This window comes from Alligator mississippiensis, chromosome 15 (assembly GCF_030867095.1).
Source record: "Alligator mississippiensis isolate rAllMis1 chromosome 15, rAllMis1, whole genome shotgun sequence".
In the NCBI taxonomy this organism is placed as follows: Eukaryota; Metazoa; Chordata; order Crocodylia; family Alligatoridae; genus Alligator; species Alligator mississippiensis.
Window position 1 is genome coordinate 30,878,490 of NC_081838.1, and position 24,963 is coordinate 30,903,452.

Consider the following 24,963-nt stretch of genomic DNA (forward strand, 5'->3'; position numbering starts at 1 on the left):
AGTGTGAATCCAGTACCGCAGCAAGCAGGCGGATTTATTAGCTGTGCCTCTGAATCCTTTTGCTTTTGCTCTTGAAACAGCACCCGGGCTGAGCCACGCTGCTCCCCCCAGCCCAGTCCCATGTGAGAGCACAGCCCAGAAAGCCGGAGCATCCTGAGATGGGGCCCTCGCCCTGGCATCCTTAGAGGACGCATCCTCAAGACCCGCCTGGGAGCCTGCAGAGAGGGCAACACCTCGGGCTGCTTCCTGTTCTGTGCGAACAGCTTTGGCAGCGTCCGCCATGCTCACATTAACCTTCCCTCCCCTTCACTGTGGCACTGCCTGCCCAAGGAAGTGGAGCGCGTGGGGCCCTGCCAGGGAGGGACTAGGCTCGTGGCACTGGCCATGCAAAGGCAGCAGCCTGCCAGGAGTCCCAGTGCTCAGCTGCCTTCAGTGCGGCCCCACTCAGGAGAGCACTTCACAGATGGCTTGCCTCTGCGCCCGTGGCACGGCAGCTTGGTGGAGAGTGGAGACGGCTCGTCGCCCTCCTGAGGTCTCCCCTTGGGATAGAGAATTAAGGCTGAATTTGGGGCCAGCTCTGCAGCGGGTGTAAATTGACACTGATTTACACATGTCTGAGCGCACTGTCCCAGACAGGCCTGGCAGCATGTCCAAACACCTTCCTGGGCTCCCTTCTTTGGGCAGCCCTGGCCTCAGCCTGGGAGCTGCCCACCGGCCCTCTTTCCTAAGCAGCATTTCCTTTTAATCTGCCGCGGTTACACTGCTCCTCCCTAATCACCTCCTGGCTTTGCACACATCCGTGTGCCGTGACGCACGCTCTCCAGGCCCTTCTCTGCCATTTCCACACCCCGCCTCTTCCCAAGGTGCCCACGTATACTCAGTGCTGGTGGGCTGGTGGCTCCTCTTGCAGGGATTGTGGCTTGGAGTGTCTGTTCCAAGGGCAACTAAGGGAGCCATGCGGGGATCAGTGAGACGGCAAGGGCACAGCCAGCTGGAGAAGGAAGCAGGAAAAGGATAGAGGCAAGGCAAGAATGTGAAAGGAGAGCTCAGGGACCCTGACCCCAGCCACTGCTTGTGCACAACAGCCCCCATTCTCTGATAACCTTGTAGAGGGAAACTGAGGCAGGACACTTGGCACTAGAGCCTCGGAGTCCTGCTTGAAGCACCACACATGGTGCCCTGGCTTGTCATGCCAAGTACCCACCCCTTGGAGCCCAGCCGAGCACAGGGCATGGGCAGAGCAAGTCCACGCTGGTGTCGGGAGGAGGCACCATAAGGCAGGCGGAGGGGGCCGCATGTCGCCCCAGGAGGCATCTCTGTCACCACGTGCATATTTGCATCCAATTATTGGCTGCGCTGGCATTCATTCAGCCGCTGGGCCATGTGACGCAGTCATTGGGTTACGGAAAGCTCTATGGAGGAGATTAAATCAACCCGAGTGACTTCCCAAGCCAACACCACACTAGACAAGGCGCTGTTTATAGGCACTGTCAGCAGCTTGGGTGGCTCCCCTCCCTGCCCACTCATAACTGGATTGTCTCTGAGGTCCCCATAACTCAGCACAGCCTCCCCCAGACACCTGCGGCCACCAGCACCTGTTACCCAGGGCCGGATCCCTCCCCGGATAAGGCAGCTGGGCATCGAGATTTGAGCCATAGTGCCTTTATGAATGTGCTTTGCTTTACATCCCTTGCATCATTCAGACCCGTAAAGTTTCTTGGCTCGAGATGGACGCGGCACTCAGGGCAGGTCTCAGCCTGGGACACAGATGCAGGGAGGCACCCGTTCCTGCCATCTCCCTGGTGGAGTTGCCTCCGAATGAGGACTTGGGAAGTGCCTCGTTCCTCCTGAAAATTCCCCCTGCTTTGTATCAAGGTGCTCCCTCCCTTGCGCTTGCACCGGGCCTAAGAGGTGAAGGCCGAGGGCACCTGTGCGGGGCAATAAGCTCCCACAGTGGGTGCACCCGGGGAAGAGTCGCGGGAGACCAACCGGGCGCCCTGACCTGTGGAGCGGGTTCTGGCAAACCGTTGCCAGGCACACAGAGGCTACCCGTTGTGCGTCCCTCCCGCCTGTGCCGGCAGGCTGTGACTTGTTGCTTTGTTTGCTGCTTGGAGGTAGTGTGGGCATGAAAGCTGCTATACACAGCCAGGCTCTGGCCCATTCTCGCAAACCTCTGTCGATTGATTCCTTCTTTCCTCCTCTCCTTCCCATCCCCATGGCAGGCAGGGATTGATTCCTTCTTTCCTCCCCTCCCTCCCTGCTCCTGACACTTGAGGCCACCCTGGGGCCTTTCCTCCAGGACATGGGCCTGCAGGGACAGAGGCTGGGCCCATCCCCCAGCCAGGGAACAAACAACAGGGAGGATTTGCACCGAGGCAACAGATTTTCCAGGCTCTGGACTGGAAATCAGCAGTGCCTCCCGGAAGCTGCTTGGCACGGCCCTGCATTGCTGGCACGGGGCTTGGCAGCGGGGGATGTGTCACGGCACGTGGGGAGGTTGAAGGGGCACGGACCTCCACCGGGCCTGGTATCACCTGAGCTGGGGATGCCAACCCCAGATGTGCCCCAGGACCACAGTGCAGGCACCCAGCCCAGGCCCCTTTGCAGCCGGAGGGCTCTGAGCGTGAGAACCGGGCCCTGTGGACACAATGCTGTGGTGGGCTCTGTGGCCTGCTCCGCAGGCAGCCCCTGAGCATCTCTCTGTATGATGTGGCAGCATCAAAGACCCTGCGGCGCTATGGCAAACTTTGCCCGCATCCTGGAAGGAAACCGTCTTCCCCCGCAAGAGGGCTGGGGGGTCAGAGCTCTTCTCCATTCCCACCCCACCCCCTGTCTGCGTGGCTCAGTTTCTCCATGCACGCTGCAAGGGGAGTGCTCTCCTGGGAGCCTTGGTGGACTGAATGGGGTGGGTGCTGGGATCCTAATACACACTGGGTTGGGGGGCAGCCTGGGCATGGCCGGGGGAGCTGCACGCTCCCTGCCTATCCAGCCATGATAACAGTTTAACAGCCGCTCTTAACGGCCTGGGCATTAGACGATCTTTGCTTAATTATTAAACAGTAAAACCCTACTCGAGCAGCACTGAAGGGGAAGTGATGGCTCGGCTCTATGCGGCATGGAGGCAGGTCAGCACCTTGTGCCCCCAGACCTAGCATGGTCCAGCAGAGCCGCCCATCACAGCCCAGGACCCTGCGGCGCTGGATGCAGCCAGGCCCCGCTGCAAGTTGCCTGGGTACCCAAGGGGGTGTTGGGGCGTGGGTTGGTCCCCCGCAGACCTCACCTGCCCCCGCAGGCCTCCCTGACCCACTCTGGGGAATCCCTCCCTGGCACTAGGGTGGGGCTGGCAGGCTGGGTGTGCCAGGACACCGGGGTTCACAGAGGACGGGGTCTTGTGCAAACATGTACTTGCTCCAGGGAGCCTGCGGTTTATCAGCTGCATTATTGCATCAGCTGCTCTGAACCCCAGACGCCTGGGTTCTCCCCTGCTCTGCGAATGGGGTGCGGGGCTCAGCTGAGAGCAAGGCGGGAAGGAACCTGGATGCCTGGGGTCTCGGGTGAGAACAGGGGGGTGGGAGCCCAGATGCCTGTTCTGGGAGCAGGTGGGCATCTCAGGTGGGCGCAGGGGGGCTGAGCCCGGACACCTGGGCTGTCTCCCCCTGCTCTGGGAGCGGGTGGGGGTCTCAGGTGGGGCAGGGTGGGGGAACCCGGACGCCGGGTCCTCCCCTGATCTGGCCCCGCCTTCCGTCTGTGCCTCAGTTTCCCCGCCCCGGGCGGGGCCCTTTAAAACGCCTCCCGCGCCGCTCCCGCATGGGACTTGTAAACAGTGGCCGGGCGGGGCCCCTCCCCCGCCATTGGCCCTGCCCCCCGCATCTCATTTGCATACATTAGGGCCGCGGGAGCCGGGCGCAGGTGGGCAGCGGCGGCTCGGGGCGCACGATGCCGGCGGGGCTCGGGCTCGTCCTCGTCCTCCCCGCACTCGTCCTCGTCCTGCTCCGCGCTGCGGGGCCAGGTAGGAGCGTGCGCCGGATCGGGGCCTCTGGCCCGGCCCCTGCCTAGCCCCGGGGCCGCATCCTGCCCCGGCCCCTGCCCAGCCCCGGGGCCGCATCCTGCGCCCGGTGCTCCCCCCCAGCCTCGCAGTGTGTGAGCCCGCGCCGCGCACCGCAGAACAAAGCCCCCCCACCCCGCGCTGCAGCACCGCGCCTCTTTGTTAACTTCCCCTTCCCGGCAGCTGCATGCGCCCCGGTCCCGGCCCTCCCGGGCGCTGGAGGCACATGTGGATATGGAGGGGCTGCAACCCCCCCCGCTCCTTCTGGGGTTGCAGGGCTGAGCCCAGGTGCTATAGGTATATATGGATATGGCGGGGCTGCATCCCCTCCCGGGGTTTCAGAGATGAGCCTTGGTACTATAGGCACATATGGAGATGGGGGGGGACTGCAGGGCTGAGCCCAGGCGCTATAGGTATATATGGAGATGGGGGGCTGCAACCCCCCTCCCTCCCCAAGGTCCTCCTGGGGTTGCAGGGCTGAGCCCAGGTGTATACGGGTATGGGGGGGGGCGGTCTCCTTTGCCTTCCTCGGTTCTCCTTCATTCTTCTGCACAAAGCCTTGCCTTGCTGCCTCTCTTGGGGCGGGGGGAGGGGGGGGTGCAGCTGCTTCCATTCATGTCCTTCCTTCCCGCTCCCCGCCCCCCCGCCCCTTCCTGCCACCTAGACAGCTGGGCCTGGGGCTGTCTTGCCCCTCCGGGTGGGAATGGGGGTGGTGCCCGTGCTGGGGGTCCTGGTGCAGGGCTGCAGCCATCCGGGACCGCGGCATCACGGGGAAGAAAGGAGGGAAGGAAACGGCAAGGGGAAAATGGCGTTTTGCAGCCCCCCCACCCCAGCCTGAACCCACCCCCTGGCTTTGTCCTCCCAACCCCCCACCCTGCATGTGGCCCTGCTGACACTGCCTCCCCAGGGGCCTGGGGCCCCCATCCCCGCCTTTGACATTGATGCCTTGCCTGCCTCTTTCAGAGCCGCGTCCTTGGAGGGGCTGCAGAGCTGGACCCCACTCGGGGCCTGGATTACCCCTCGGACTTGAAATAGCTCCCCTGCCACTACAGCTGCCCCAGGGGAGTCCTGCCAGCCCCTCGCGTGTGGGCATCTCAGGAGCTGGGCTTTGGGTCTGGCTGGAGCTGAGCCCCCTTCCTGCCCCATTACACCCTGGGAGCAGGTGCCCAGGACACCCCAACCCCTTGCCACATGCACATGCCCCCCCAAAGCGCCTGGGTTTTTGGTTTTGCCAGGGCCCAGGTGAATCCCTTCTCAGGGGAGCTGCCCCAAGCTCTGGAGGTGGGGGGTAAGGCCAGGAGACCCCCACGTCGGCAGCAGAGAGCTGGCGGTGAAGTGGGGAGGGGGTGAGGAAAAAGGCCCATTGACAGAGCGAGGGGAGAACCCGCCTGCCAGGGAAGGACGTTTGAAAGACGGGCGCCCGGCCTCCTCTTGGCGTCAGCTCACTGTTTCCCTGGGCCTGCCTGGCTGTTGGGGCTCAGGTCAGCCCCCCCTCCCAGCGCCCTGCGGCTCCGTGCCCCCCCCCCCCACGTCCCCCTGTTATCAGAGGCAGCAGGTCCCCAGCCGAGTAATTGCATCTTCCTTTAATCAATAGCCACAGTAATGCTCCTTTCTAGGTCAGAATGGGAGAGAGCGTAGGCCCCCCCCAGCCCAGCCTGAGGTGGCTGGCATGGCCCGGGGACAGTCCACACCACCCCCGGTGCCTTCTCATGCTGTGGGGGGAGCAGGGGGCCAGGGCATCCCCCGGGGAAGGGGGAAAAAGTCCTGCACACAGGGCCTTTTATGCAAATGCCTGGTCTATGCCTACTTCTCTATGCCAGTGTGGGCAGGGAGGGGTGAAGGGGCAGCCCCCTCCCCGTGGGCAGCCCCTGGCTGTGGAGCTTACCCCCATGTGCTCCCCCTTTGGAGCTGTGGCAAGAGCCCTCAGTGCCCCCCAACCCACCCCAGGCTGAGTGGGAAGGGGTCCCCAGTTGTACTGGGAATGGGACCCAGAAGTCCTGGCTCCTCAAACCAGGTGGACCCCACTCCCCTCTCTTAACCGGGAGAGAGCCCAGGCATCCAGGCTACCAGCCCCTTTCTCCAGCCTTCCTGGAGTTGGGGACAGGACCCAGGCATCCGGGCTCCCAGCTCAGCACCTGAGACACCCCCAAGCCTGTCCTATCCTTAGTGTGCCTCGCTGGGCTGGAGTTTGAACCCCCAACCCTGCTGCTCTGGGGGGCTTAGAGCCCTTCTGGGTGGGAAAACTGAGGCAGAGAGGTGAGGACGTGCCAAAGTCACCTCTGGCCTGGGAGAGACCCAGGACCCACCCAACCACCCAGCAGGGCCAAGGGCCTCCCTGCTCTTGCCCATGTCTGGAGTGGGGCTGCGTTGCTCTCCATCCTTCCTGGCAGTGCCAGGGCAGAGGGCTCCAGCTCCCCTGGGTCACGGCTCCATTTTCTGGGGGGGGGCAGCAGGACACTGGGGACCAGCCCCTCCACCCCCACCTCCCCAGTCCTTGCCCCTCCAGCAGCCCACCTCAGCTCCCCCAGTTCTGCAGGGAAGGGCTGGCTCTGGGCTGGCTCCAGGCTCATTGCGTATGCAGCTCACTCCCGCCTTCGCCTTCCATTCACAGCCAAATAAAACCCCTTGGCAGCGGGTGTGGGGGGAGCAAGGTCGCCTGGAGCTGGGCCGCCTGGCTGGGCCAGGAGGGACCCTGACCCCATCCTCAGTGCCATGGCACTGGGTTGGGGGCACCAGGGCTGGCTGGGGGCAGGGCAGGGGGTGGTGGGGCCTGAGTCAGATCAACCCCCCCCCCCGGGCCTGTGCCACCAGCTCCTGGCATTGAGCCCCCAGGGAGCACTGGCAGGCTCTGCTCTCATCCAGGGACCCCCCCTGTCCTCACCCCATAGAAATGCTGGAGCTTGTGGGGGTGGGGGGTTGCATCCTGCTCTGGGTGCTGGCCACACGGGGCTGTGATGGGGGCAGGCCTTGGCTTTGCCACGTGGCTTGCGGGGAGCAACAAACTCCCCTGCATAGGCCCTTTGGCAGCATGTGGGATCCCATAACTCCCCACATACTGGATAGGACACAGGTGTCCAGGCTCCCAGCCCCTGTATCCCCATGACCCTCCGCACACTGAAGACAAGGGGTCTGGGCTCCAGCTGGCCACCTGCTCCTTGTCTTCATTGCTTGCCCTGGCACCTGCCCGGGGACCTGTCCCTGGGGACGATGTGTCACCAACCAGTTTGCCCCCGTGGCTGCCTAACCCTTGGACCCAGACAGGGGACGCATCTTGGAGGGGCACTTGGGTAGCATCTAGCAAACATGTTTTGCAAAGAACTGACCACAAACACCTCTCCAGGGGGCTGAGATGCAGCCGGTTCTGGGGTGGAGTGTAGGCCTGATGTCACAGGCCTGGGATGCAGCTGGCTCTGGGGTGGGCATCAGGATGGGTATCACAGGGCCTGAGGTGCGGCTGGCTCTGGGATGGGCATTGGGGCTGGAACCACACCCTGGGATGCGGCTGGTTCTGGGACGGGCATCAGGGCAGCACAAAGGTAAGTGCCTGCCCTGGCAGCCTGGACACCTGAGTTCCCTCCAGCTCTGGGTGAGGAGTGGGGTCTGGTGGGTTGCAGTAGGGAGGCTGGGAGCCTGGATGCCTGGGTTCTCTCCCTGGGGCTTTGCAGTGGGCAGGGGGGAGCCTGGGGGCTGTCCTTTGCCCACAGGAGCTTCCCAGCCTTCCTGTGGCACAGTGCCTGCTGGAAGCAGGCCTGTGGGGCTGGCTGGCGCCCTTGTGCTCCCAATTACCCCTAGTGATGAGCCGGGCACTGGGCTGGTGCCCACAGCCCCCACACCTGGCCCTTGCCCTGCTCCACGCGTGGCTCCTGCTCACGTGCCCACCCTGCACCGACTCCTTCATGCTTGGGGATTAATTAAATAAACTTTTGGAGTGTGGCTGGGAAAGACTCACGCCTGCCAGCACGGAGGGCACAGGGTTTGACCGAAACTGGCCAGTGCTCAGCTCGGCCCTTGGCTACCAGCAGATGCAGCAGGCTCTGGGGTGGGGCATTGGGGCTGGGTATAACAGGGCCCCTGGGGTGGGCATCAGGGCTGGGTGTAGCAGGGTCTCTGGGAAGTGGGTGGCTCTGGGGTGGGTGTCAGGGCTGTTATCTCAGGCCTGGAATGCAGCTGGCTCTGGGGTAGGCATTGGAGCGGGTATCACAAGTTGGGATGCAGCTGGCTCTGGGGTAGGCATCAGGGTGGGTGGGTATCACAGGCCTGCAATGCGGCTGGCTCTGGGGTGGGCATTGGGGCTGGTATTGCAGGCCTAGGATACAGCTGGATCTGGGGTGGGTGTCAGGGCTGGATGTAACCGGCCTGGGATGTGGCTGGGTCTGGGGAGGGGTGCGCCGCATGTGCAGGGCTGGTACCAGGCGGTGCCGGAGACTTGGGGCTGAGAGTTGACTCTGTGCTGCTGCTGCTGCAGAAAGGGCCATTGTTGGCCCTGAAAGTGCTCCCCCCCACCTCACTCCCAGGGCCAAGCCCAGGAGTCTGTCCCCCTACCGCTGCCCCCCATCCTAGCCCACCAGACCTCTGCCCCCCGCCATACTGGGAGAGAACCCAGGCGTTCTGGGCATGTGGGTGCAGTAGGACCAGGATGCCTGGGTTCTCAGAGGTGCCAACCCCCCCTATTTCATAACAGCTGCTGATCCTTGATAATCCCCCCCACGCCCCCCTCAGCCGAGATAATCAGCATGGAGCAGCTTTTGGGGGGGGTGGGGGGCAGGCTGGAAGTGAGGGGCACCAGCCAGGACCGAGGTGTGGAGAGCAGGCCGAGGAACCCAGGCATCCGAGTGCTGGGGGTGGGCTGCAGCGGGGCTGGCGTGAGTCAGCAGCCAAACAAAGGCCCCTTGTGCCCATGGGGCTGGCGTCTCTGTGGGCTGCATTGGCCTGACAGGAATGCATGGGTCACCCCAGCCCCCAAATCTGCCCCACCCCATGCCAGGAGGCTCAGGGGCTGCTCTGGTGCTTGTGGCCCTGGCACTACTGCGGCCATCTGGCTCTGGCAGCCACAGGGCTGGCAGATGGGAGCCAGTGCCACATGGTGGGCTTCCTCTGCGGCAGTGCCCTCCTTTCCCCTCTGCGCCGCAGGCTTGGTGGGGGCTGCCACTGCTGTCAGGGGGAGCTGTGGGTCGAGAATGAGGGGCACTGGGGCGGGCAGGGGCTGCGGGTTGGGAGTGAAGGGCACCAGCAGCTGGGAGGGGCAGTGAGGTTCAGGCCTTGCATGGACTCTCTTCTGTGTGGGTTGGAGTATGGGGTGAGGGGGGCCGTCCTGGACACCTGGATCCTATTCCTGTCTTCTCTGGTTGAGGACCTGGTTGCGGGGGTGGAGGTAGGATCTGTAAGCGGGAATCCCCCCCATAACTCCCCAAGCAGGGAGCTTCTCTGGGGGGGGGGGGGGCTGAGCTGGTAAAATGGGTCCATTGTGGGGGGCATGAAATATGCCAAGAATCCTGCTGGCTTCCTCTGGGCTTGCTCCGTCCACCCTCCCCATTAACCTGTCTACCCCCACTCAAGTCCCCCAGCATGGGTGTGGTAGCGCCACCCTGACAGAGTGGGGTGCAGGTTGGGAGTAAGGGGCACGAACAGGGCTGGGGGGCAGGGGGCTCTGGGTCGACAGTGAGGGGCACTAGTAGGGCTGTGGAGGGGTGGCAGTGACCTTCTTGCTGGTTGTGACCTTGGTGATCCCAGCTGGCTAGGTGGTGGCAGTCACCATAGAAACCAGGGGTGGGGGACACAAGCTGACACAGTGGGGCACCAGCCCCTCCACGTGCCCACGTGGCACCTAGCAGCAGCCCAGAGCTGTTGCTGCGGTGTGACGGGAGGGTATAGGGGGCTCCTGGCCCCCAGGCGAGCAGTGGGGTCAGTGCTGGCTGCAGAGGCAGGCCCTGGGGCCTTTGTTAGCAGCAGGCCTGGCTCCGATGGGCAGGAGCCAGGCGTCCAGCCCCCGCACCCCTGGAGCCCAGCTGGGAACCCAGGCGTCCAGGCTCCCACCTCCTGAGCTGGGGCTGAACCCCGGCATCTGGGCCCCCTCAGCCCCTCTCCGCCAGCTTTCTTTCCTTTGTGTCCTGCCTGGACAGGGGGACCCCCCAACCCCCCACCCCCATTGCGGCTCCCAGCCAATTATGCCTCGTTGTTGTTGTTATTTGGTGGCTCTGCTATGCAAATCTCACTGGGCGGTCTCCATGGTGACACTGGGTTCCTTGGGGTGATGCAAGGAGGGTCTGGGGGTCCTAGCTGGGCACCCCGGGCAGAGCAACCCCTCGGCGGTACCTGGGCTCTGCAGCCTCCACCGGGGTTTGCTGGGGGGGGTCTGGTGGGCCTGCCTCTTCCCCCCCCACCCACCACTGGTCCTGCCCTCCCTAATCCCCACCAAAGAATGCCCCCCCAACCCGTCAGCCCCGTTCCCATGACAACCCGTCATGAAGTCAGAGCAGCAGAGAGCAAACATCCAGGGATTTAAAGGAGCAGCAGGACCCCCCCCCCCCACTCCCTCCAGTGCCCCTCACTCCGGACCTGCAGCCCTGAACCGCCTAGATCCAGGCGGGGCGAGGAGGATGCATGTCCCATCTGCGTGCACACATGCATGTCCATCTGGGGATCTGGGTTCTGCATGTGCACTTGCACATCCATCCATCCAGGTCCATCCCGGACACCTGGGCTCTGCATGCATGTGCATGGGGAGGGCATTTGCTCCTGTGGGCACGTCCCATGCTGGGCCGTATCTAACCTCCTTGCTCCTCCCCAGGGCTGGCACAGGAGGTGCAAGCTGAGAACGTGACGGTGGCAGAAGGCGGCGTGGCCGAGATCAACTGCCGCCTGCACCAGTACGACGGCTCCATTGTGGTCATCCAGAACCCCTCGCGCCAGACCCTCTTCTTCAACGGCACTCGCGGTGAGTCGGGGGGGTCGGGCTGGGGGGCTGCCGTAGCCGCGGCAGGCACTGATGCCCACTGACCTCATCCGTCTGCCCACCAGCACTGAAGGATGAGCGGTTCCAGCTGGTGGAGTTCACGCAGCGCCAGGTGCGGATCCAGCTCTCGGATGTGCGGCTGGAGGACGAGGGCGGCTACTTCTGCCAACTCTACACCGAGGACACCCACCACCAGATCGCCACCCTCACTGTGCTTGGTGTGCCGGGGGGTGCCTGGGGGCTGCTTCCCACTAGGGTCTCCGCTGGGAGGGGGTGGGGGTGACCTAGGTGCTGCTGGGAAGGCATGAGGGGCATGCTATGCCCTGTGGATGGGGGGGTGCCAGGCCCCTGACCCCTGCCCTGTGCCCGCAGTGCCCCCCGACAACCCCATCGTGGAAGTGAAGGAGCAGGCAGTGGAGGGCGGCGAGGTGGAGCTGACCTGCATCGTGCCTCGGTCCCGCCCGCCCGCCTCTCTGCGCTGGTCCCGTGACCGGCGGGAGCTGAAAGGTGAGCGGGACCCGGGCTGGGGCTGGCATGGGTCCCAACGGGGGCAGGGCCGCACCCCTCACCCCACCCCCCCTGCCCTCGCAGGTGTGAGCAGCCAGGAGCAGCTGGGGAAGGTGTTTGCGGTGCGCAATGCGGTGCGGTTCCATGTAGAGCGCAAGGACCACGGCGCCATCGTCACCTGTGAGGCCACCAATACAGCGCTGCGCGGCCAGCGCAAGCAGACCCAGTACCAGCTTGATGTGCAGTGTGAGCCAGGAGGGACCCAGCACCATGACACAGCATCAGGGGCGGGGCATGTGGCTGTGGGGGGGGCCACGCCACTTCGTGCTGCCTCCCCTAAAGCACCTCTCTCCCCACCAGACTCCCCTGTGGCACGGATCCACCCCTCGCAGGGCATCCACCGGGAGGGAGACACCTTGGTCTTGACTTGCGCTGTCAATGGCAACCCACAGTCAGTACCCTGGGCAGGGCACCTCTGGGCGGGGGAAGCTTGCAGCATGGGGTGGTGGGATGCTGCAGTTCTCCAGGAACACACGGGGGCGGGGGGGCGGGGATGGGGGACTTGCTCTCACCAGCAGCCCCTCACTCTCTGCCTCTGTCCTGCAGCCCCACGAAGATCCAGTGGAGCCGGGCCAACGACTCGCTGCCGGAGCGGGCTCGTGTCGAGAGCGAGGTGCTCACCATCCCAGCGCTCAGCCTGCTGGACAACGGCACCTACGCCTGCCAGGCCGCCAACAAGCACGGGCGTGCCTCCGACCAGTACGTCCTCGTCGTCTACGGTAAGCACCGACCTGCTCCCAGCAAGCAGCCTCGCTCCCCGCCGCGCTTCGCCCAGGCATGCTGGCTTTGCAGTCCTGGTGCCTCAACCCCTTCTCGCCTGCCAGACCCGGGAGCCATCGTGGAGGCGCAGACCTCCGTGCCCTACGCCATCGTGGGTGGGATCCTGGCCCTGCTAGTCTTCCTCGTCATCTGCGTTCTCATCGTCATGGTGTGGTGCTCCATCCGGCAGAAGGGTGAGTGCTGCGGGGCTGGGGGCGGGGTGCGGCCCGGCAGGTCCCGCCCCGTGCTCTGACACCGCACACCCGGCAGGCTCCTACTTGACGCATGAGGCGAGCGGGCTGGACGAGCATGGCGAGGCGCGCGAGGCCTTCCTCAATGGCGGCGATGGCCACAAGCGCAAGGAGGAGTTCTTCATCTGAGTGGGGTGGGGGGCGGGGCCAGGCTGGGAACCCCGCCCCTCCTGCCAGGCCCCGCCCAGGGAAGCTGAGCCTCTTCCAACCAGTTGTAGGGGGGAGGCACGGCCCCTAACAGGATGGCTCTGTCCCCTGGGCAGAGGCCCCGCCTCCTCCCATAGGCCCCACCCCTGGGCTGAGGCCCTGCCTCTTTCTACAAGCCACGCCCCTCTGCCCCCTTTAGTCCTGCCTAGTGCGCCCCCCCCCAACGTCACAGGGGCTGTCATTGCCTGTCTGGAAGCTGCGGGGGGTCTCATCGCGGTCTTGGAGGGGGTGGAGCTGCGGGGGGGCATCCCTTCCTCTTGTAAATAGGTTCAAGGTTGCCAGCTGGGCAGGGGTGGGAGCCTGGATGCCTGGGTTCCTTCCCCAGCTCTGGGCAGGCAGTGGGGCCCGCCCGGACGCCTGGGTGCCGTCTGTCCCGGGCCGTAAAATGCAGGTTGGACTCTTTTCTTCAAAGCCATGAGGGTGGGGGGGCGGGGGGTGTCTGTGGGTCTGTGTCAGTCTGTCCTCGTCATGTGACGTCCGTTCCAAGCACAAGAGCTGCGAGACGGGGCTGGGGGGGGCAGTGGGGGCGGGGGCCCAGGTCCACCCCTCCCTGCCCCTGGGTCGGCCCACACCCATCCCAGAGCAAGCTGCAGCTTGGGGGCCCTGTGATGCACACCCCAGAGCCAGCCGCATCCGAGGCCTGTAATACCAGCTCCGACACCCATCCCAAGGCCGGTGATACTAGCTGCAACACCCCCCCCAGAGCCAGCTGCCCCCCAGGCCTGTGATACCAGCCCTGGTGCCCATCCCAGAACAAGCTGCACCCCAGGCCTGTGATACCAGCCCCTGTGCACAGCCCAGGTGCAGCTGCATCCCAGGCCTGTGCTGTCCACCCCAGAGCCAGTCACATCTCGGAGCCAGGCCAGTGCTTCAGCACTTGGGGAAATTAAACCTGTGTTCCCCCCCCCCAAATCTCCCACTTCCATATGGAACAAATCCCACACACACGCCTAGCCTGCCCCACCCCCGTCTCCAGATTCTTCTTTTCTATTGTCCATGTCGCGAAAGGGGAGATGCCGCTAAAGGAAATGGGAAATATAATAATTAATATATAGGGGGGGGGCAGGGCTCCCGGGGCCCCTGCTATGGCCCCCCCGCAGCGAGAGTTAATATATATGTAAATATGTCGCCTTTTAACCACGTTTGATACTTCAATAAATTCCCCTGGATTAATTCTTTTAACACCAGCTGCCGCCGGGAGGTCGTTTGTGTGTTTGGGGGGGCGGGGATCTGGGGTACTCCTCACTCCCGAACCATAGGTCCCCACTAGTGCCCCTCACTTCTGCTGCCCCTCACTCCTGACTTGCAGCCCCCATCCCCACCGCTGCCCCTCCTGACCCTCAGGTCATCGCCGGTAGTCCTCTCTTCCGGCCCTCAGCCCCCATCCCCACTGGTGTCCCCCACTTCTGATCCCCAGGTTCCCACCGGCACCCGCCTCCAGCCCTGTACAGATGCTCAAGGTCCCATGTTCAGTGTTTTTATTGTAGTCAGTGCTTTTGGTGCCTCCCCTGCCCCTGTTACAGCCCCCCTCCCCTCAGCTGTGCTTCCAGCAGGGTCTGCATCCAGCTAGTGACCAGCTCCTGGGGAGAGAACCAGGAGTAAGGGGTGGGGGGTGGGGGATGGCAAGAGCCCATCACCCCAAAGCGTTGTGGGAAAGGACCTCCCCCCCGCAGTCCACACTCTCCTGTGCACACCTGCATCCCAGGGGCTGTGTCAGCGGACCAGAGGGTGCGTGTCCCCAGCACCCCCCTGCACGGACTCCAGGCTGCCCTTGAAGATGGGGATGCGCTGGCCAGACACCTCCCTGGGGGAGTGGGGGAAGAGATGGGGTGAGTAGGACCCCCGCACCCATGCCTTGAGCCAGCCATGCCCCTGGATTCAGGCTCATGGAAAGGCCCTCCCACCCCCAGATCAGGGCCTGTACTCACGGCGGGGGGCTCTTGGCAGGGTGGCGGCACTGCACCCAGGCAGCCAGCACTGTGGCCAGCACAACCAGGAGCACCACAGGCAGCACCACGGCCAGGACCAGCGCCAGCGCACCAGGGGTCTGTGCTGTCTCTGCTGGGAGGGGGCAAGGGTCAGTGGGCAGGCAGAGTGGCACTGAGCCTAGGTGGCTAGGGCACGAGCGGGTGCACGCACACACCGCTCCCCCCCCCGGCATCTGGGATGCGCGCGCACACACACACACACACACACACATGCATACACACACACACACACAGAGGCATCTGGCACATGCTTACACATGTGCGTCAAACCCTCACCCCCAGGCATCTGGGACATGTTCATGTACACACAAAACCCAGGTGTCTGGGTCACACACGTGTACACACACACACACGGCATCTGGGACATGCTTATGCACACACAGAACCCAGGTGTCCGGGCCACACTCGTATGTGTGCATTCACACACACAACCCAGGTGACACACACGTGCACACAACCCAGGCATCTGGGACATGTTTGCACACATGTATGTGTGTATACACACACGTGCCCCCCAAGTGTCCATGACATGCATGTACACACAAGACAGGCATCTAGGACCTCCTCACAGATGCACACGTGCGCACACATGCCACCCAGCTGTCCATGACACGTCTGCACACATGCATGCACAATGCAGGCATCTGGAACCTCTGTGCACACACATGTGCACAGAACCCAGGCATCTGGGACATGCTTACACACACATGCATCTGTGTGTACACACGTGCGCACACACACAGAACCCAGATGTCCAGGACACGCGCACACATGCAGAACCCAGGCCTCTGCATCATGCTCACACATGCACATAATTGCACATGCACTGCCTGCTACTCACCAAGGCGCTGGGTGCCGGCGGGTGGCTCCACCAGCACAGTCACGGCACGGCTCTGTGTTAGGCCCGACAGCCGCGCATGGCATCGGTAGGTACCAGCCTGGTCCTGCTGCAGCCCACGCAACCCCAGTGCCTGTGCCTGCAGTGTCCAGGCCTCGCCCTGCAATGGCCAACATCAATGGTACCCCGCAAAATCCCGTCTCTGCACCCCCCACCCGGCCCCAGGGCAGTCCATACATCACGGGTCCAGTCAAACTTGGGGGGCCGCGAGGCCTCAGCAGCACACTCCAGCTCCAGGTCCTCGCCCTCAGTCACGGTCACGGTGTCACCCACAGTCCCACACCATGCGTCCGGCCACGTCACCCACACGTCCCGCAAGTCTGCAGGGAGGGCAAGGTCATACCTCCCATTTTGGGGACCCTGGTAGCTGGGCACTGAAACCCAAAGGGAGTTTCGTGCCAGGGATCAGGATTGGGACACCCAACCTCACTGGTGCCACGTACAGTCCACATGCAGCATGAAGGTGGCTTCTCCAGAGGCGTTGCTTGGGCCGGGCTCAGGGACGAAAGTGTCATTGAGAGGCATAGGGGCACAACGGTAGGCGCCCTCGTGCCAGCGCTGGAGCCTGGCAATGTCCAGCAGGAGGCGCCCGCCTGGGCGTGACACGGCCACAGCATAGAACCAGCAACGCAGCCTGGCCCCTGCGTCCAGCTGCACCCAGCTCTGCAGCCACTGCGGGGCACAAGGTGCGGGGAGGAGGGTGGTTAGCATGGCTCCTCCTAACTGCCCCCCACCATACCCCCCAGGCACCCCCCAGCCGCGCACCGGGCTGTACTTCTGGAAGCTGAAGCTGCTCATGTCAGCGCCGGGCCCGGCCATGCACTCCAGTGTCACGTTGTCGCCCTCCAGCACAGGGCCCTCATGGTCCAGCAGCTGCACTGTGGGCACCCCTGGGGAGGGTGGGATTAAAGTGCCCCCACCCCCAGTCAAGCCCCCGCCCATGGATACACACACACATACACACGCGCATGTATGCATATACCCTCCCAGTTTGCACCCATAAGGGGACAGCTGCCCACCCCAAACCCCCAGCCATGGCTGAGGATTGGGCCCTATGGTATTGTAAAGCCCTGGCCTCCCCAGCCAAAGTCATGTCCCCCTCCCCCCAAACTGCTTTGTAAAAGTTTCTGGCCTGATGCTGCTGCACTGGGCCTGGGTTGCTTTTTATTTGAGTGGGGCGAGGGGTAAGGGATATAAGCAGGGTTGGGAGGGGAGTTTGGGAGGCGGTTGTGGGGGGGTGGGGGAGCACTGGTCTGACCTGGGCTGGCCCCGGCTAGGCGGAGGGCCAGAAGGAAGATGAAGGCCCCGCACATGGTAGCACTGCCTGGCAGCTTCCGTATGTGCTGAGAACCAGGAAGCTGGGGGGGGCAGGGAAGACCTGGCTGGGTGCCTCTACTTCCCCCCCCACAACACACACACACACACACACACACCTGGAGGCCTGGCGGGGTGGTGCCTAACTTTGGTGGGGTGGGGCAGAGGTGAGGAAAGAATATGAACTTTTACCCCTAACCTTGTGCCCCCACCCCCAAAAGCCAACCCCCTCGCCAATACATGGTGTGATGAGAAGGGCACGGGAAACTTATTAGGGCCCTTCCTGTGCAGGAAAGGGGTGTGCGCAGCCAGAGCACTGAGGGATGTCAGGCACTGCGGGTCAGGAGTGAGGGGCAGGGCCTGATGGGGGAGCAGCGGGGGGCCAGGCCCTGCCCAGCAAGGTGCGGGGGGGGGGGGGGGGGGGGGGGGGGAGGGTTGGGTCGGAGGGCAGGTGCAGACACAGCTGGACAGGTTCCTTGGTGCAACTCCCCCAGAGAGAGGCTGGGGGTAGAGCCCTGCCCCCTGGTTCTGCAGGGGGCACTGGGGCCTGCCATGCCGCGGGGGGGGGGGGGCAGGGGCCATAAGGGGAGGCACTCACTGTTGCAGCCTCTGCCCCCCCAATCAGCTGATATAAGCCACATGATGGGGATGACATCATCCTAGTCCCACAAGCCCCACCCCCTTCCCTTGCTGAAAGGGGCAGGACAAAGCTGGGGCTGGGGGGGGGGAGACTAACTGCTGGGCTCCCTCACTGGGCTATGCTGGGGGTCCGGCAGAGAAGCTGTGTCTAGGACCTGCCTCAGGTTCCCTGTTGCAGTCCTGGCCCTTGCAGAGGCAGGAAAGCCTTCACCTCTGAAGGTTTGGGGTGGTCACTCCCCTGTGCCCCATCAACCCCAGGCCTTCCCCCAGAGTGCAGCTGCCTCTGGGGAGGGTGGGGGGGCAGTCAGTGGCAGCCTCCCATGAAGGTCCAACAGAGGACCCCTCTGCCCCAACCCCCTTGGAGCACAGGGGACTCCCTCCCCCCCCCCCCCCCCAACCAGGCAGGGAGGGTCTGGGCAAAATGAGGCCGGGGGGCCAGATGCAGCCCACTAAGTTATTCTATCCGGCCCATGAAGCCCCTAAAAAAACTTTTAAAATTAAGAGTTATCTGCTCCTGGCTGCCTGCCATGCAGCCTTCCATGGCTTGTGGAAACTCAGTAAGTGGCCCTCTGCCCAAAATAATTGCCTGCCCCTGCCCCAGAGCCTGGAATAAATACAGTGTCCTTATGTGTCACATGCTTCCCAATACATGGACCCAAAGGCCTGCAATGCAGAACAGAGCTTGGAGGATACTGCATTTCCTCATGTACAACACGATTCCCAATATAAGCGACCCCCATGCTGTCCTTCTGGCCCCAGGACTGGAGCACAAGGGTCCCGCTCCCTTGCTCAAGATGCTCATCCTGGGAGGGATGACTTAAATTACAACCCCCCTGCCCACTGCCAGCGGGGTCGGGGGGTAGTTCACTGGGTGCCGAGATACCCCTGGCTCTAGGGTGAGATATGCGTAGGGGGCTGGGGGAAAACTGAGGGGCGTTCATGCCCCCCAGGGCAGTTTGTGAGCCCGGAAGTCGTGCACAGGCCCAAGCGAGGGGGAACTGAAGTCCTGGGTCTTGGAGAGACCCCAGCCCCCCAAAAAAAACACCAGCGCGGAGCTTTTGCTGAGTAACTTTATTTTTGTTGAGGGCACAAAGAGCCCGGAACCGCCTTCTCTCTCACCATGACCCAGGAGTGCTGGGCCGGGGGTCTCCTGCGGGAGACACGTGGGGCGGGGAAACGGCTCCCCTCGCAAAAACCCCGAGGCCCTGCGCACCGTGCCGCGCCCCGGCCCGCACCAACTGCGCGGCTGCTGGGCCCGAGAAGCAAAGAGAAATAGCATTAACTCGCCTCCCCCTGAAAATCCGCACATAGTACGCTCCCATGCGCCTGCGCATCAGGTCCTCCCGGTGCCTGGGATTACCTACCCGCCGCGCGCATGCGCCCACATGCAAGAGGAATTCCCAGTTTAGGCGCATGCGTGGGGAGGCGGCGCGCGCATGCGTGAACGAGGCCGGCCCCCCCCGTCCCCGCGGCCCCACTGCGCCTGCGCAGCTCGGGCTCCTGCGGCCGGACGGGACCGGGTCCCCCCGACAGGCCCGGAGCAGCCGGTGAGTGCGGGGCCGCGCGGTGCATTGTGGGCCGAGCCAGGCCGCCCGCCCTCGCCGCGGTCCCTACGGCCCCGGCCGCGATGCATTGTGGGGCGGGGCCCTATAGCCCCGGTGCATTGTGGGGAGGGAACCCTCCGCCCCTCCCCCCGGTCTCTATAGCCCCTGAGCGTAGGGCATGCTGGGAGTAGAGCATGGAACCTCCGTCCCGGTGCATTGTGGGGCTATGGCCCCACCCCCTGGGCCATATACCCCCAAGGCACTGTGGGATTGCCCTCTGCCAGTCCATACACCCCCCCCATGCCCCAGGGCATTGTGGGATAGCATCACCCTTTACTAGTCCATACCCCCCAGCCCCAGGGCACCGTGGGATAGCATTGTCTTTCACCAGTCCCTACACCCCTCTGCCCCAAGGTATTGTGGGATAGTGTCACCCCTACTGCACCCCCTGACCCAGGGCATCGAGATGTTACTCCCCCAAGCAGTCAATAAACCGCCAGCCCAGGGCACCTTCTACTGGCCCAGACACCCCCCTCACCCCAGGGCATTGTGGGACTGTACCTCCTTTCCTATGCCTTGCAGCCCTACGGCATTGTGGGATACTCACAGCACTCTGCCCTCTCAGGTGGTGAGGCACCAGGGATGATGTCGGAGGCCCACAGGCACGGGGATGTGGCAGGGAGCGAGGACGCCAGCTTCGAGGAAGAGGACGGGACTTCAACGGGTGAGGGCTGGGGGCCCCCAGACCCCCCCAGCCCAGAGCTAGGAGGGGGGGGGGGGGGGGCCACAGAGCTAGCCCAGCACTAGGCCCTAACCCTTCCCCCACATCCAGCTACCTTTCAGCATCCTGGACTTATAGCTGCAGTCCCTTCCCATCATGCCCCTTGTCTCCTCCCCCATTCCACCTTCCCTTCTTTTGATTGGATCCTGCACAGGAGGGACGGAGCTTCAGGCTGGGGCTTCGTTATAAATGGGGGGGACAGAAAGGGCTGCCTGGGTCTTTAAGGAAAGGCTGTAGCATCCTGGGAGCTGGCAGGTGAGTGAGCTGTCCTGGGGGCTGAAGGTTGCAAGTAAGGTGTACTAGCAGGGCTAGGGGAGCAGGGGCTGTGGGTCAGGAGTGAGGGGTATTGTCTGGGGAGCCTGGACACCTGGGTTCACTGTCCTGTCATGCCTCTTCCAGGCATCTCCACGATGCAGGAGGATGATGAGTCTGAAGCCACGTCTGTGTCTTCAGGAGAAAGCAGCCCCCCAACACCCTCGGCTAACGGGTACCCAGGTATGGGGCCCATGGGCTCAGATGCCTGGGTTCCCTCCCTGCTTCAGGGGGGGTCGGGATGCACCCAGGTCCCTTCGAGGGGTGTAAGCCCAAGGGGGGCAGCTTGGTTGCCTGGGTTCCCAGCGTGTGCCCCCTTCCGCAGGTCCGCGGAGCAAGGTGGCAGGCGAGGCGCCCACAGACATGGGCGCAGATGCAGGCGAGGAGCGGCTGGGCGCCCCCAGCCCCGAATGGCATGAGTGCCCTGAGTGTGGCCGTGGCTTCGGCACCTCACGGGCCCTGAAGGTGCATCGCAGCTACCACGTGGGGCGCAAGCGGCCGCACGGCACCGCCCCCTCACCGAAGCCCCCTGGTGTGGCACGGCCGGCACCCCCTCTTCCCTCGCTCAGTGATGCCGACACCCGCCCAGCCCCGCGCCCTGGCGCCTTCCACTACATCTGCGCCGAGTGTGGCCTGGGCTTTGCCTCCCCGGCGTCGCTTGAGGCCCACCGCTGTGAGCACGGCTGGCGCCGCAGCCCTCCTGCCCCACCCCTGCCCCCCTCCCTGGCTCCCCGCAGCGCCAAGGCCCCCCCACCACCACTGCCCCCCCGCCAGGCGAACGGGGCCCCCCCGCCCCCACCCCCGCCCCCGGAGCCTGAGGGGGCTGATGGACCATACCAGTGCACCGAGTGCCCAGGAGAGTTTGGCCTGGTCTCCGACCTGCACGAGCACTACATGCTGCACGCCCGTGGAGAGCTGTAGCCCTGTCTCCTGCTGCTGGCACTTCCCTTTCCATTGAACCCACCCCCACTGTGCACCCTTCGACAGTGCTGGGGGGCCCCCTGTGGAGGGGGGTTGAGACCAGAGCCAGCTCGGGTCACAGGTGGGGGCAGGAGAGAAGGCCTCTCCCTCCCCAATTTCCTATAGTCCAGGGAAAGGGGAGGGGGGGGTCCCTCCAGGTGGCGGGGGATGTCAGCCCCGTCATGAATATGAACGAGCTCATTAAGCTGCTGGGGTTGAGGGGGAGGGGGCGGGGGGAGGAAGTTGTTTAATAAAAGTCCTTGCATATGAGCCAATGGGGCATCTCTCTCGCGCCGACAGAAGGGAATTGTGGGTCATGGCTGGTGGGTGGGGTTCTAGTCCTGTGGTCGTCCCCCCACCTGCAAATCAACACACTGTGACTTGCTAGCTTGTTACAGGGAGATGATGTTGTAGTGGTGACTGTGAAGTCACACCAATGATGTCATGGGCTGCTCATGTTACCTCCCCTAACCTTGCTTTGGTGGGGGGGGGGCTGTGGCTGGTGACCTCAGGGGCAGTACTGCTGTGGGAAACCCTCTAGAGCAAGAACTATAAGCCCTGGAATGCACTGGGGCAGCCCCCAGAACCATAGCTTCCAGCATGTAGTATGGTAGCCCCTGCTGAACTACAGTTCCCAGCATGCACTAGGGCAACCCCCCCAGAATATAGCTCCCAGCATGGTCTAGGGCAGCCCCCAGAACTACAGCTCCCGGGATGCATTATGAGACGGTATTTTCCTCTTAGGACTACAGCTCCCAGCATACACTGTGGCAGGGTACTCCTCTGACTTGGCTTTCCCTCCCTACTGGGTTAAAAACTACACCTCCCATCATGCCGCTGGGCAAGGGGGGGCAGGGCCTCACTCCCACAGCAGCATACTGCCCACTGCTGGCTGTCCTGCTCTGCCTGGCCTCTGGCTCAGGTTCAGGTCCTATTGCCCCTAGGGAATACCCCCCCTCCCCCCAGCTGTAGCACTGTTGGCCATGAATTTCACAGCACCACACCAGGACCAGTAGAGAAGAGTGGGGCTCCATGCCCACCACCCCCCTCCAATTCCAGTGCTCATGGGTTTGCAGGGACAGGAGCAGGGTTTACACCAAGAAAGTCTCTGGGGCTGGGACTGACATCTCTCCCCACCCAGTCCCACGGTGCCGGCAGAGGCATGCGGACACAACTCCCAGCTGCCAACTAGGAACCTCCCTAGACCCCAGCATAGCATTGGGGTGACCTCCAGTGCAAACTCCAGGCAGGCAGGAGACAATGACACCTGCAGCCACGGATCATCTTTATTCTTTTTCTCCATATGAAAAATAAGAACCTTTCACTCCTGCCAAAGCTGCGGGGGCTGCAGGTTGTCAACCCCCCCAACTTCCCAGGGACCCTCCCCTGTGGGGGGATATGCTCCCCTACCTGCCCCTGACACGTGTTGCTCTGAGACCATCTGAAACCCCAGAACTGGGGAGGGGTCTGGCCATATAAATAGCACCCAAGGCTCAGACATGGAGGGGGCCAGGGAACGGGGAGGTCTCCCCCATGTCTCCCATGTGCCCCAACAGACATCTGCAAAGTCCCAGCCCCCACTCCTAAGGGAAACCCCCCTACTTTCTCCCTTCCTGTCCCCCCTCCCTGAGGACAGCAGCTGTACAGAGAGGACCCCCCCTTCTCTTTCCGGCCAGCAGGGGTGGGGGCTAGAGCTCGCCACGTGCATGGCGGATGTAGTGTTCATGAAGGCCAGCCTCGTGGGCGAAGCTCTGGCCACACTCTGTGCAGGCGTAGGCTCGGGTAGGCAGCAGCTCCAGCGGGCGCTGGTGTGAGGCCTGGTGGCGCCGGAGGTTCGAGAGCTGCCGGAAGCTCTTGCCACAGTCGGGGCAGGGGTGGGGGAGGCCGCGGGGGGTAGGGGTGGCGGTAGTGGGGCCTAGGCGTGGGCGCAGCGCGGGGCCCAAGCGGCGCCCGCAGTCAGGGCACTGGTGGGCCAGGCGGTGGCAGGAAGGGCAGGGAGCCGGGGGGGGCGCGTGGCCGCGCTGGTGCCCGATGAGGGCACGGGAGCTGTCGAAGGCCCGGCCGCAGATGAAGCAGACGAAGACGGTGCCACGCAGGTTTTCCTGCACGAAGTCCTCAGGGTGCTCCCGCTTCATGTGCCGCTCCTTGAACTTCTCATCCGGGAAGGTGATGAAGCAGTGGAAGCACTGGTTGGAGCCCAGACCATCTAGGGAGGGGGGCAGGGGGTCAGGGCGCGGGACCCCCCCCCGTCCCCCTCCCCCCGGGCTCCCGCAGTACTCACAGAGCGACGAGGCCACCGAGGCTTTGGGTTCATCCTCCTCCTCCTCCGCGCAGGCGGGGCCGGGCGGCGGGGTACGGACCGGGGAGCGCTCCCGTGGGGCCAATGGAACGGCTCCACATGGCGATGCTGAGCCCACATCAGACATGGCCGTGCTTGCAGGGAGGGGGCACAGATGCAGTGAAGTGAGCGGGGGGGGGGGGGGGGGGGTCAGCAGGATGGAGGCTACCCCCTGCCCTCCTCACAGTGGGGGGGTCCCCGCTCCTCCCCCATTGCTCCCCTCCCTGTGGACCCTGCCCAACCTGCCAACCATCCCCCTGACAAGGAGCCAAATTCCTCCCCACCCTATAGCCCCCCCAACCTTGCCCTGTGTTCCAACCCCCTCAGGGAGCTTCCCCATTTGCCCAACCCCATTAAAAACCCCCAAGACCAATCCCCCACCAAGGAGCACCATCTTTCCTCACCCCATGCCCCCCCAACCTCCCTCCCTTGAGAGCTCCCACATTCCTCCCCACCTCATAGACCCCCCAGCCTGTCCCAAACTCCACCCCCCCAGGGATCTCCCCCCACCCCATGCCCCGCTAACCTGCCCCATGCTGCCCACCCCACCCCATGGACCCCCACCTACCAACCCCCCACAGGAAGCTCCATCTGCCCCCCCAACCTACCCCAAGATAGGAGCGGGGATCCTCCACCCCGCACTCCCCTGCCCCCACAAGGAGCCTCCTCCCCCTAGCCGCTCCTTTCCCCACAACCCCCCACCCTCCATTGACCCCCCCATCTCCCAGTGCCCCCCAGAACCCTCTTCCCCCTCCCCAATAACAAAGGGGTCCCCTGACTCCACCATGTACCCGCTCCCTCTCCCCCGCGGCGCCCTCCTCCCATGTGACCCGTAGACCGAGCCCCCCATATATCTCACCTCTCTCCTCTCCTCTCTCTCCCTGCTTTCCCCTCCCCCGTTTTCATCTCTTACTTCCTGTTTCCGGTGCCTGCCCCAGCCAGAATCCCGCCCTATTTCCGGCGGGGCTGCCCAAACCAGCCCCTGAGCGGAAAAGAAAATCAGTCATCCCGGTTCTAGAGGCTCTGCGGCCTCTGGCCGGTCCCGCCGGCTTTGTCCCAGCGCAGGGGTCCCTCCCGGTGCTGTGAGTGAGTTGGCTGCGCCCCTCACGCGTGGAAACGTCGCCGCTCCTAATCAGGCACCTCTGTGGCTACCTCACAGACGTGGAGTGGCCACTGGGCAGCCCTTTACCGCAGGCTGCATCCAGTAACGCGTGCGCACAACTAGACAGACGCTGCACCTGACTAGAGGCGAGGATTGTGCGCACGCGCCGCAGGCTGCCAGTAATGGCGGACTCCAGACAGGATCGTACGCGTGCGCCCTGGCGCTGCCCTGGTTCCCAGCGCATGCGCGATGCAGCCTCAGTCTTGCTAGCTGGTCTCAGGCCGCCTGCAGGGGGTGCCACGTGCC

The 24,963-nt window shown here is 63.9% G+C and overlaps 4 protein-coding genes across 7 annotated transcripts; 2 read left to right on the plus strand and 2 right to left on the minus strand.

Moving 5' to 3' along the window:
• Positions 1-3,854: 3,854 nt before the first annotated feature.
• CADM4 (cell adhesion molecule 4) lies at positions 3,855-13,968 on the plus strand. The gene is made up of 9 exons (XM_014601228.3): positions 3,855-4,009; positions 10,833-10,979; positions 11,063-11,215; positions 11,370-11,504; positions 11,589-11,750; positions 11,865-11,955; positions 12,111-12,283; positions 12,389-12,517; positions 12,594-13,968. Exons 1-9 carry the CDS (start codon positions 3,937-3,939, stop codon positions 12,701-12,703), a joined length of 1,173 nt encoding a protein of 390 aa, XP_014456714.2. The 5' UTR covers positions 3,855-3,936; the 3' UTR covers positions 12,704-13,968.
• Positions 13,969-14,244: 276 nt separating this feature from the next.
• On the minus strand, positions 14,245-17,670 carry LOC106739543 (cell surface glycoprotein MUC18). Of its 3 annotated transcripts, none has more exons than XM_019486154.2 (9): positions 17,580-17,656; positions 16,926-17,025; positions 16,433-16,557; positions 16,111-16,339; positions 15,845-15,987; positions 15,611-15,767; positions 14,710-14,839; positions 14,476-14,585; positions 14,245-14,361 (listed from the first exon to the last, which is right to left on the minus strand). In XM_019486154.2, the coding sequence occupies exons 1-8, from the start codon at positions 17,637-17,639 to the stop codon at positions 14,495-14,497; spliced, it is 1,035 nt and encodes a 344-aa protein (XP_019341699.1). In that variant the 5' UTR covers positions 17,640-17,656; the 3' UTR covers positions 14,245-14,361; positions 14,476-14,494. The 3 variants fall into 3 exon arrangements, with proteins under 3 accessions (XP_019341699.1, XP_019341698.1, XP_019341700.1); XM_019486153.2 differs by having other exon boundaries at positions 14,710-14,842; XM_019486155.2 differs by lacking the exon at positions 16,926-17,025 and having other exon boundaries at positions 14,710-14,842; positions 17,580-17,670.
• A 1,076-nt stretch (positions 17,671-18,746) lies between these two features.
• LOC102576624 (zinc finger protein 48) lies at positions 18,747-21,487 on the plus strand. Its single transcript, XM_019486152.2, has 4 exons — positions 18,747-19,167; positions 19,747-19,888; positions 20,345-20,440; positions 20,583-21,487. The coding sequence occupies exons 1-4, from the start codon at positions 19,057-19,059 to the stop codon at positions 21,176-21,178; spliced, it is 945 nt and encodes a 314-aa protein (XP_019341697.1). The 5' UTR covers positions 18,747-19,056; the 3' UTR covers positions 21,179-21,487.
• Positions 21,488-22,489: 1,002 nt separating this feature from the next.
• Positions 22,490-24,830, minus strand: ZNF576 (zinc finger protein 576). Of its 2 annotated transcripts, XM_019490137.2 has the most exons (4): positions 24,664-24,830; positions 24,415-24,537; positions 23,499-23,650; positions 22,490-23,423 (listed from the first exon to the last, which is right to left on the minus strand). In XM_019490137.2, exons 2-4 carry the CDS (start codon positions 24,459-24,461, stop codon positions 22,906-22,908), a joined length of 717 nt encoding a protein of 238 aa, XP_019345682.1. In that variant the 5' UTR covers positions 24,462-24,537; positions 24,664-24,830; the 3' UTR covers positions 22,490-22,905. The 2 variants fall into 2 exon arrangements, with proteins under 2 accessions (XP_019345682.1, XP_019345674.1); XM_019490129.2 differs by having other exon boundaries at positions 24,415-24,830.
• Between the last annotated feature and the right edge of the window lie 133 nt (positions 24,831-24,963).

What these genes read in the sequence shown, in the direction of transcription:
- CADM4 (XM_014601228.3), top strand. Translation starts at nt 3,937, where the DNA reads ATGCCGGCGGGGCTCGGGCTCGTCCTCGTCCTCCCCGCACTCGTCCTC. An exon ending in CGCCACCCTCACTGTGCTTG is followed by an intron (nt 11,216 to 11,369) that starts GTGTGCCGGGGG and finishes CTGTGCCCGCAG; the next exon opens with TGCCCCCCGACAACCCCATC. An exon ending in GTACCAGCTTGATGTGCAGT is followed by an intron (nt 11,751 to 11,864) that starts GTGAGCCAGGAG and finishes TCTCCCCACCAG; the next exon opens with ACTCCCCTGTGGCACGGATC.
- LOC106739543 (XM_019486153.2), bottom strand. Translation starts at nt 17,639, where the DNA reads ATGATGTCATCCCCATCATGTGGCTTATATCAGCTGATTGGGGGGGCA. An exon ending in GCTTCCAGAAGTACAGCCCG is followed by an intron (nt 16,340 to 16,432) that starts GTGCGCGGCTGG and finishes TGTGCCCCGCAG; the next exon opens with TGGCTGCAGAGCTGGGTGCA. An exon ending in AGTTTGACTGGACCCGTGAT is followed by an intron (nt 15,768 to 15,844) that starts GTATGGACTGCC and finishes TGGCCATTGCAG; the next exon opens with GGCGAGGCCTGGACACTGCA.
- LOC102576624 (XM_019486152.2), top strand. Translation starts at nt 19,057, where the DNA reads ATGCGTGAACGAGGCCGGCCCCCCCCGTCCCCGCGGCCCCACTGCGCC. An exon ending in CGACAGGCCCGGAGCAGCCG is followed by an intron (nt 19,168 to 19,746) that starts GTGAGTGCGGGG and finishes TATGCCTTGCAG; the next exon opens with CCCTACGGCATTGTGGGATA. An exon ending in AGAGGACGGGACTTCAACGG is followed by an intron (nt 19,889 to 20,344) that starts GTGAGGGCTGGG and finishes TGCCTCTTCCAG; the next exon opens with GCATCTCCACGATGCAGGAG.
- ZNF576 (XM_019490137.2), bottom strand. Translation starts at nt 24,461, where the DNA reads ATGAAAACGGGGGAGGGGAAAGCAGGGAGAGAGAGGAGAGGAGAGAG. An exon ending in AGAGAGAGGAGAGGAGAGAG is followed by an intron (nt 23,651 to 24,414) that starts GTGAGATATATG and finishes CCTCCCTGCAAG; the next exon opens with CACGGCCATGTCTGATGTGG. An exon ending in CTCGGTGGCCTCGTCGCTCT is followed by an intron (nt 23,424 to 23,498) that starts GTGAGTACTGCG and finishes CCCCCTCCCTAG; the next exon opens with ATGGTCTGGGCTCCAACCAG.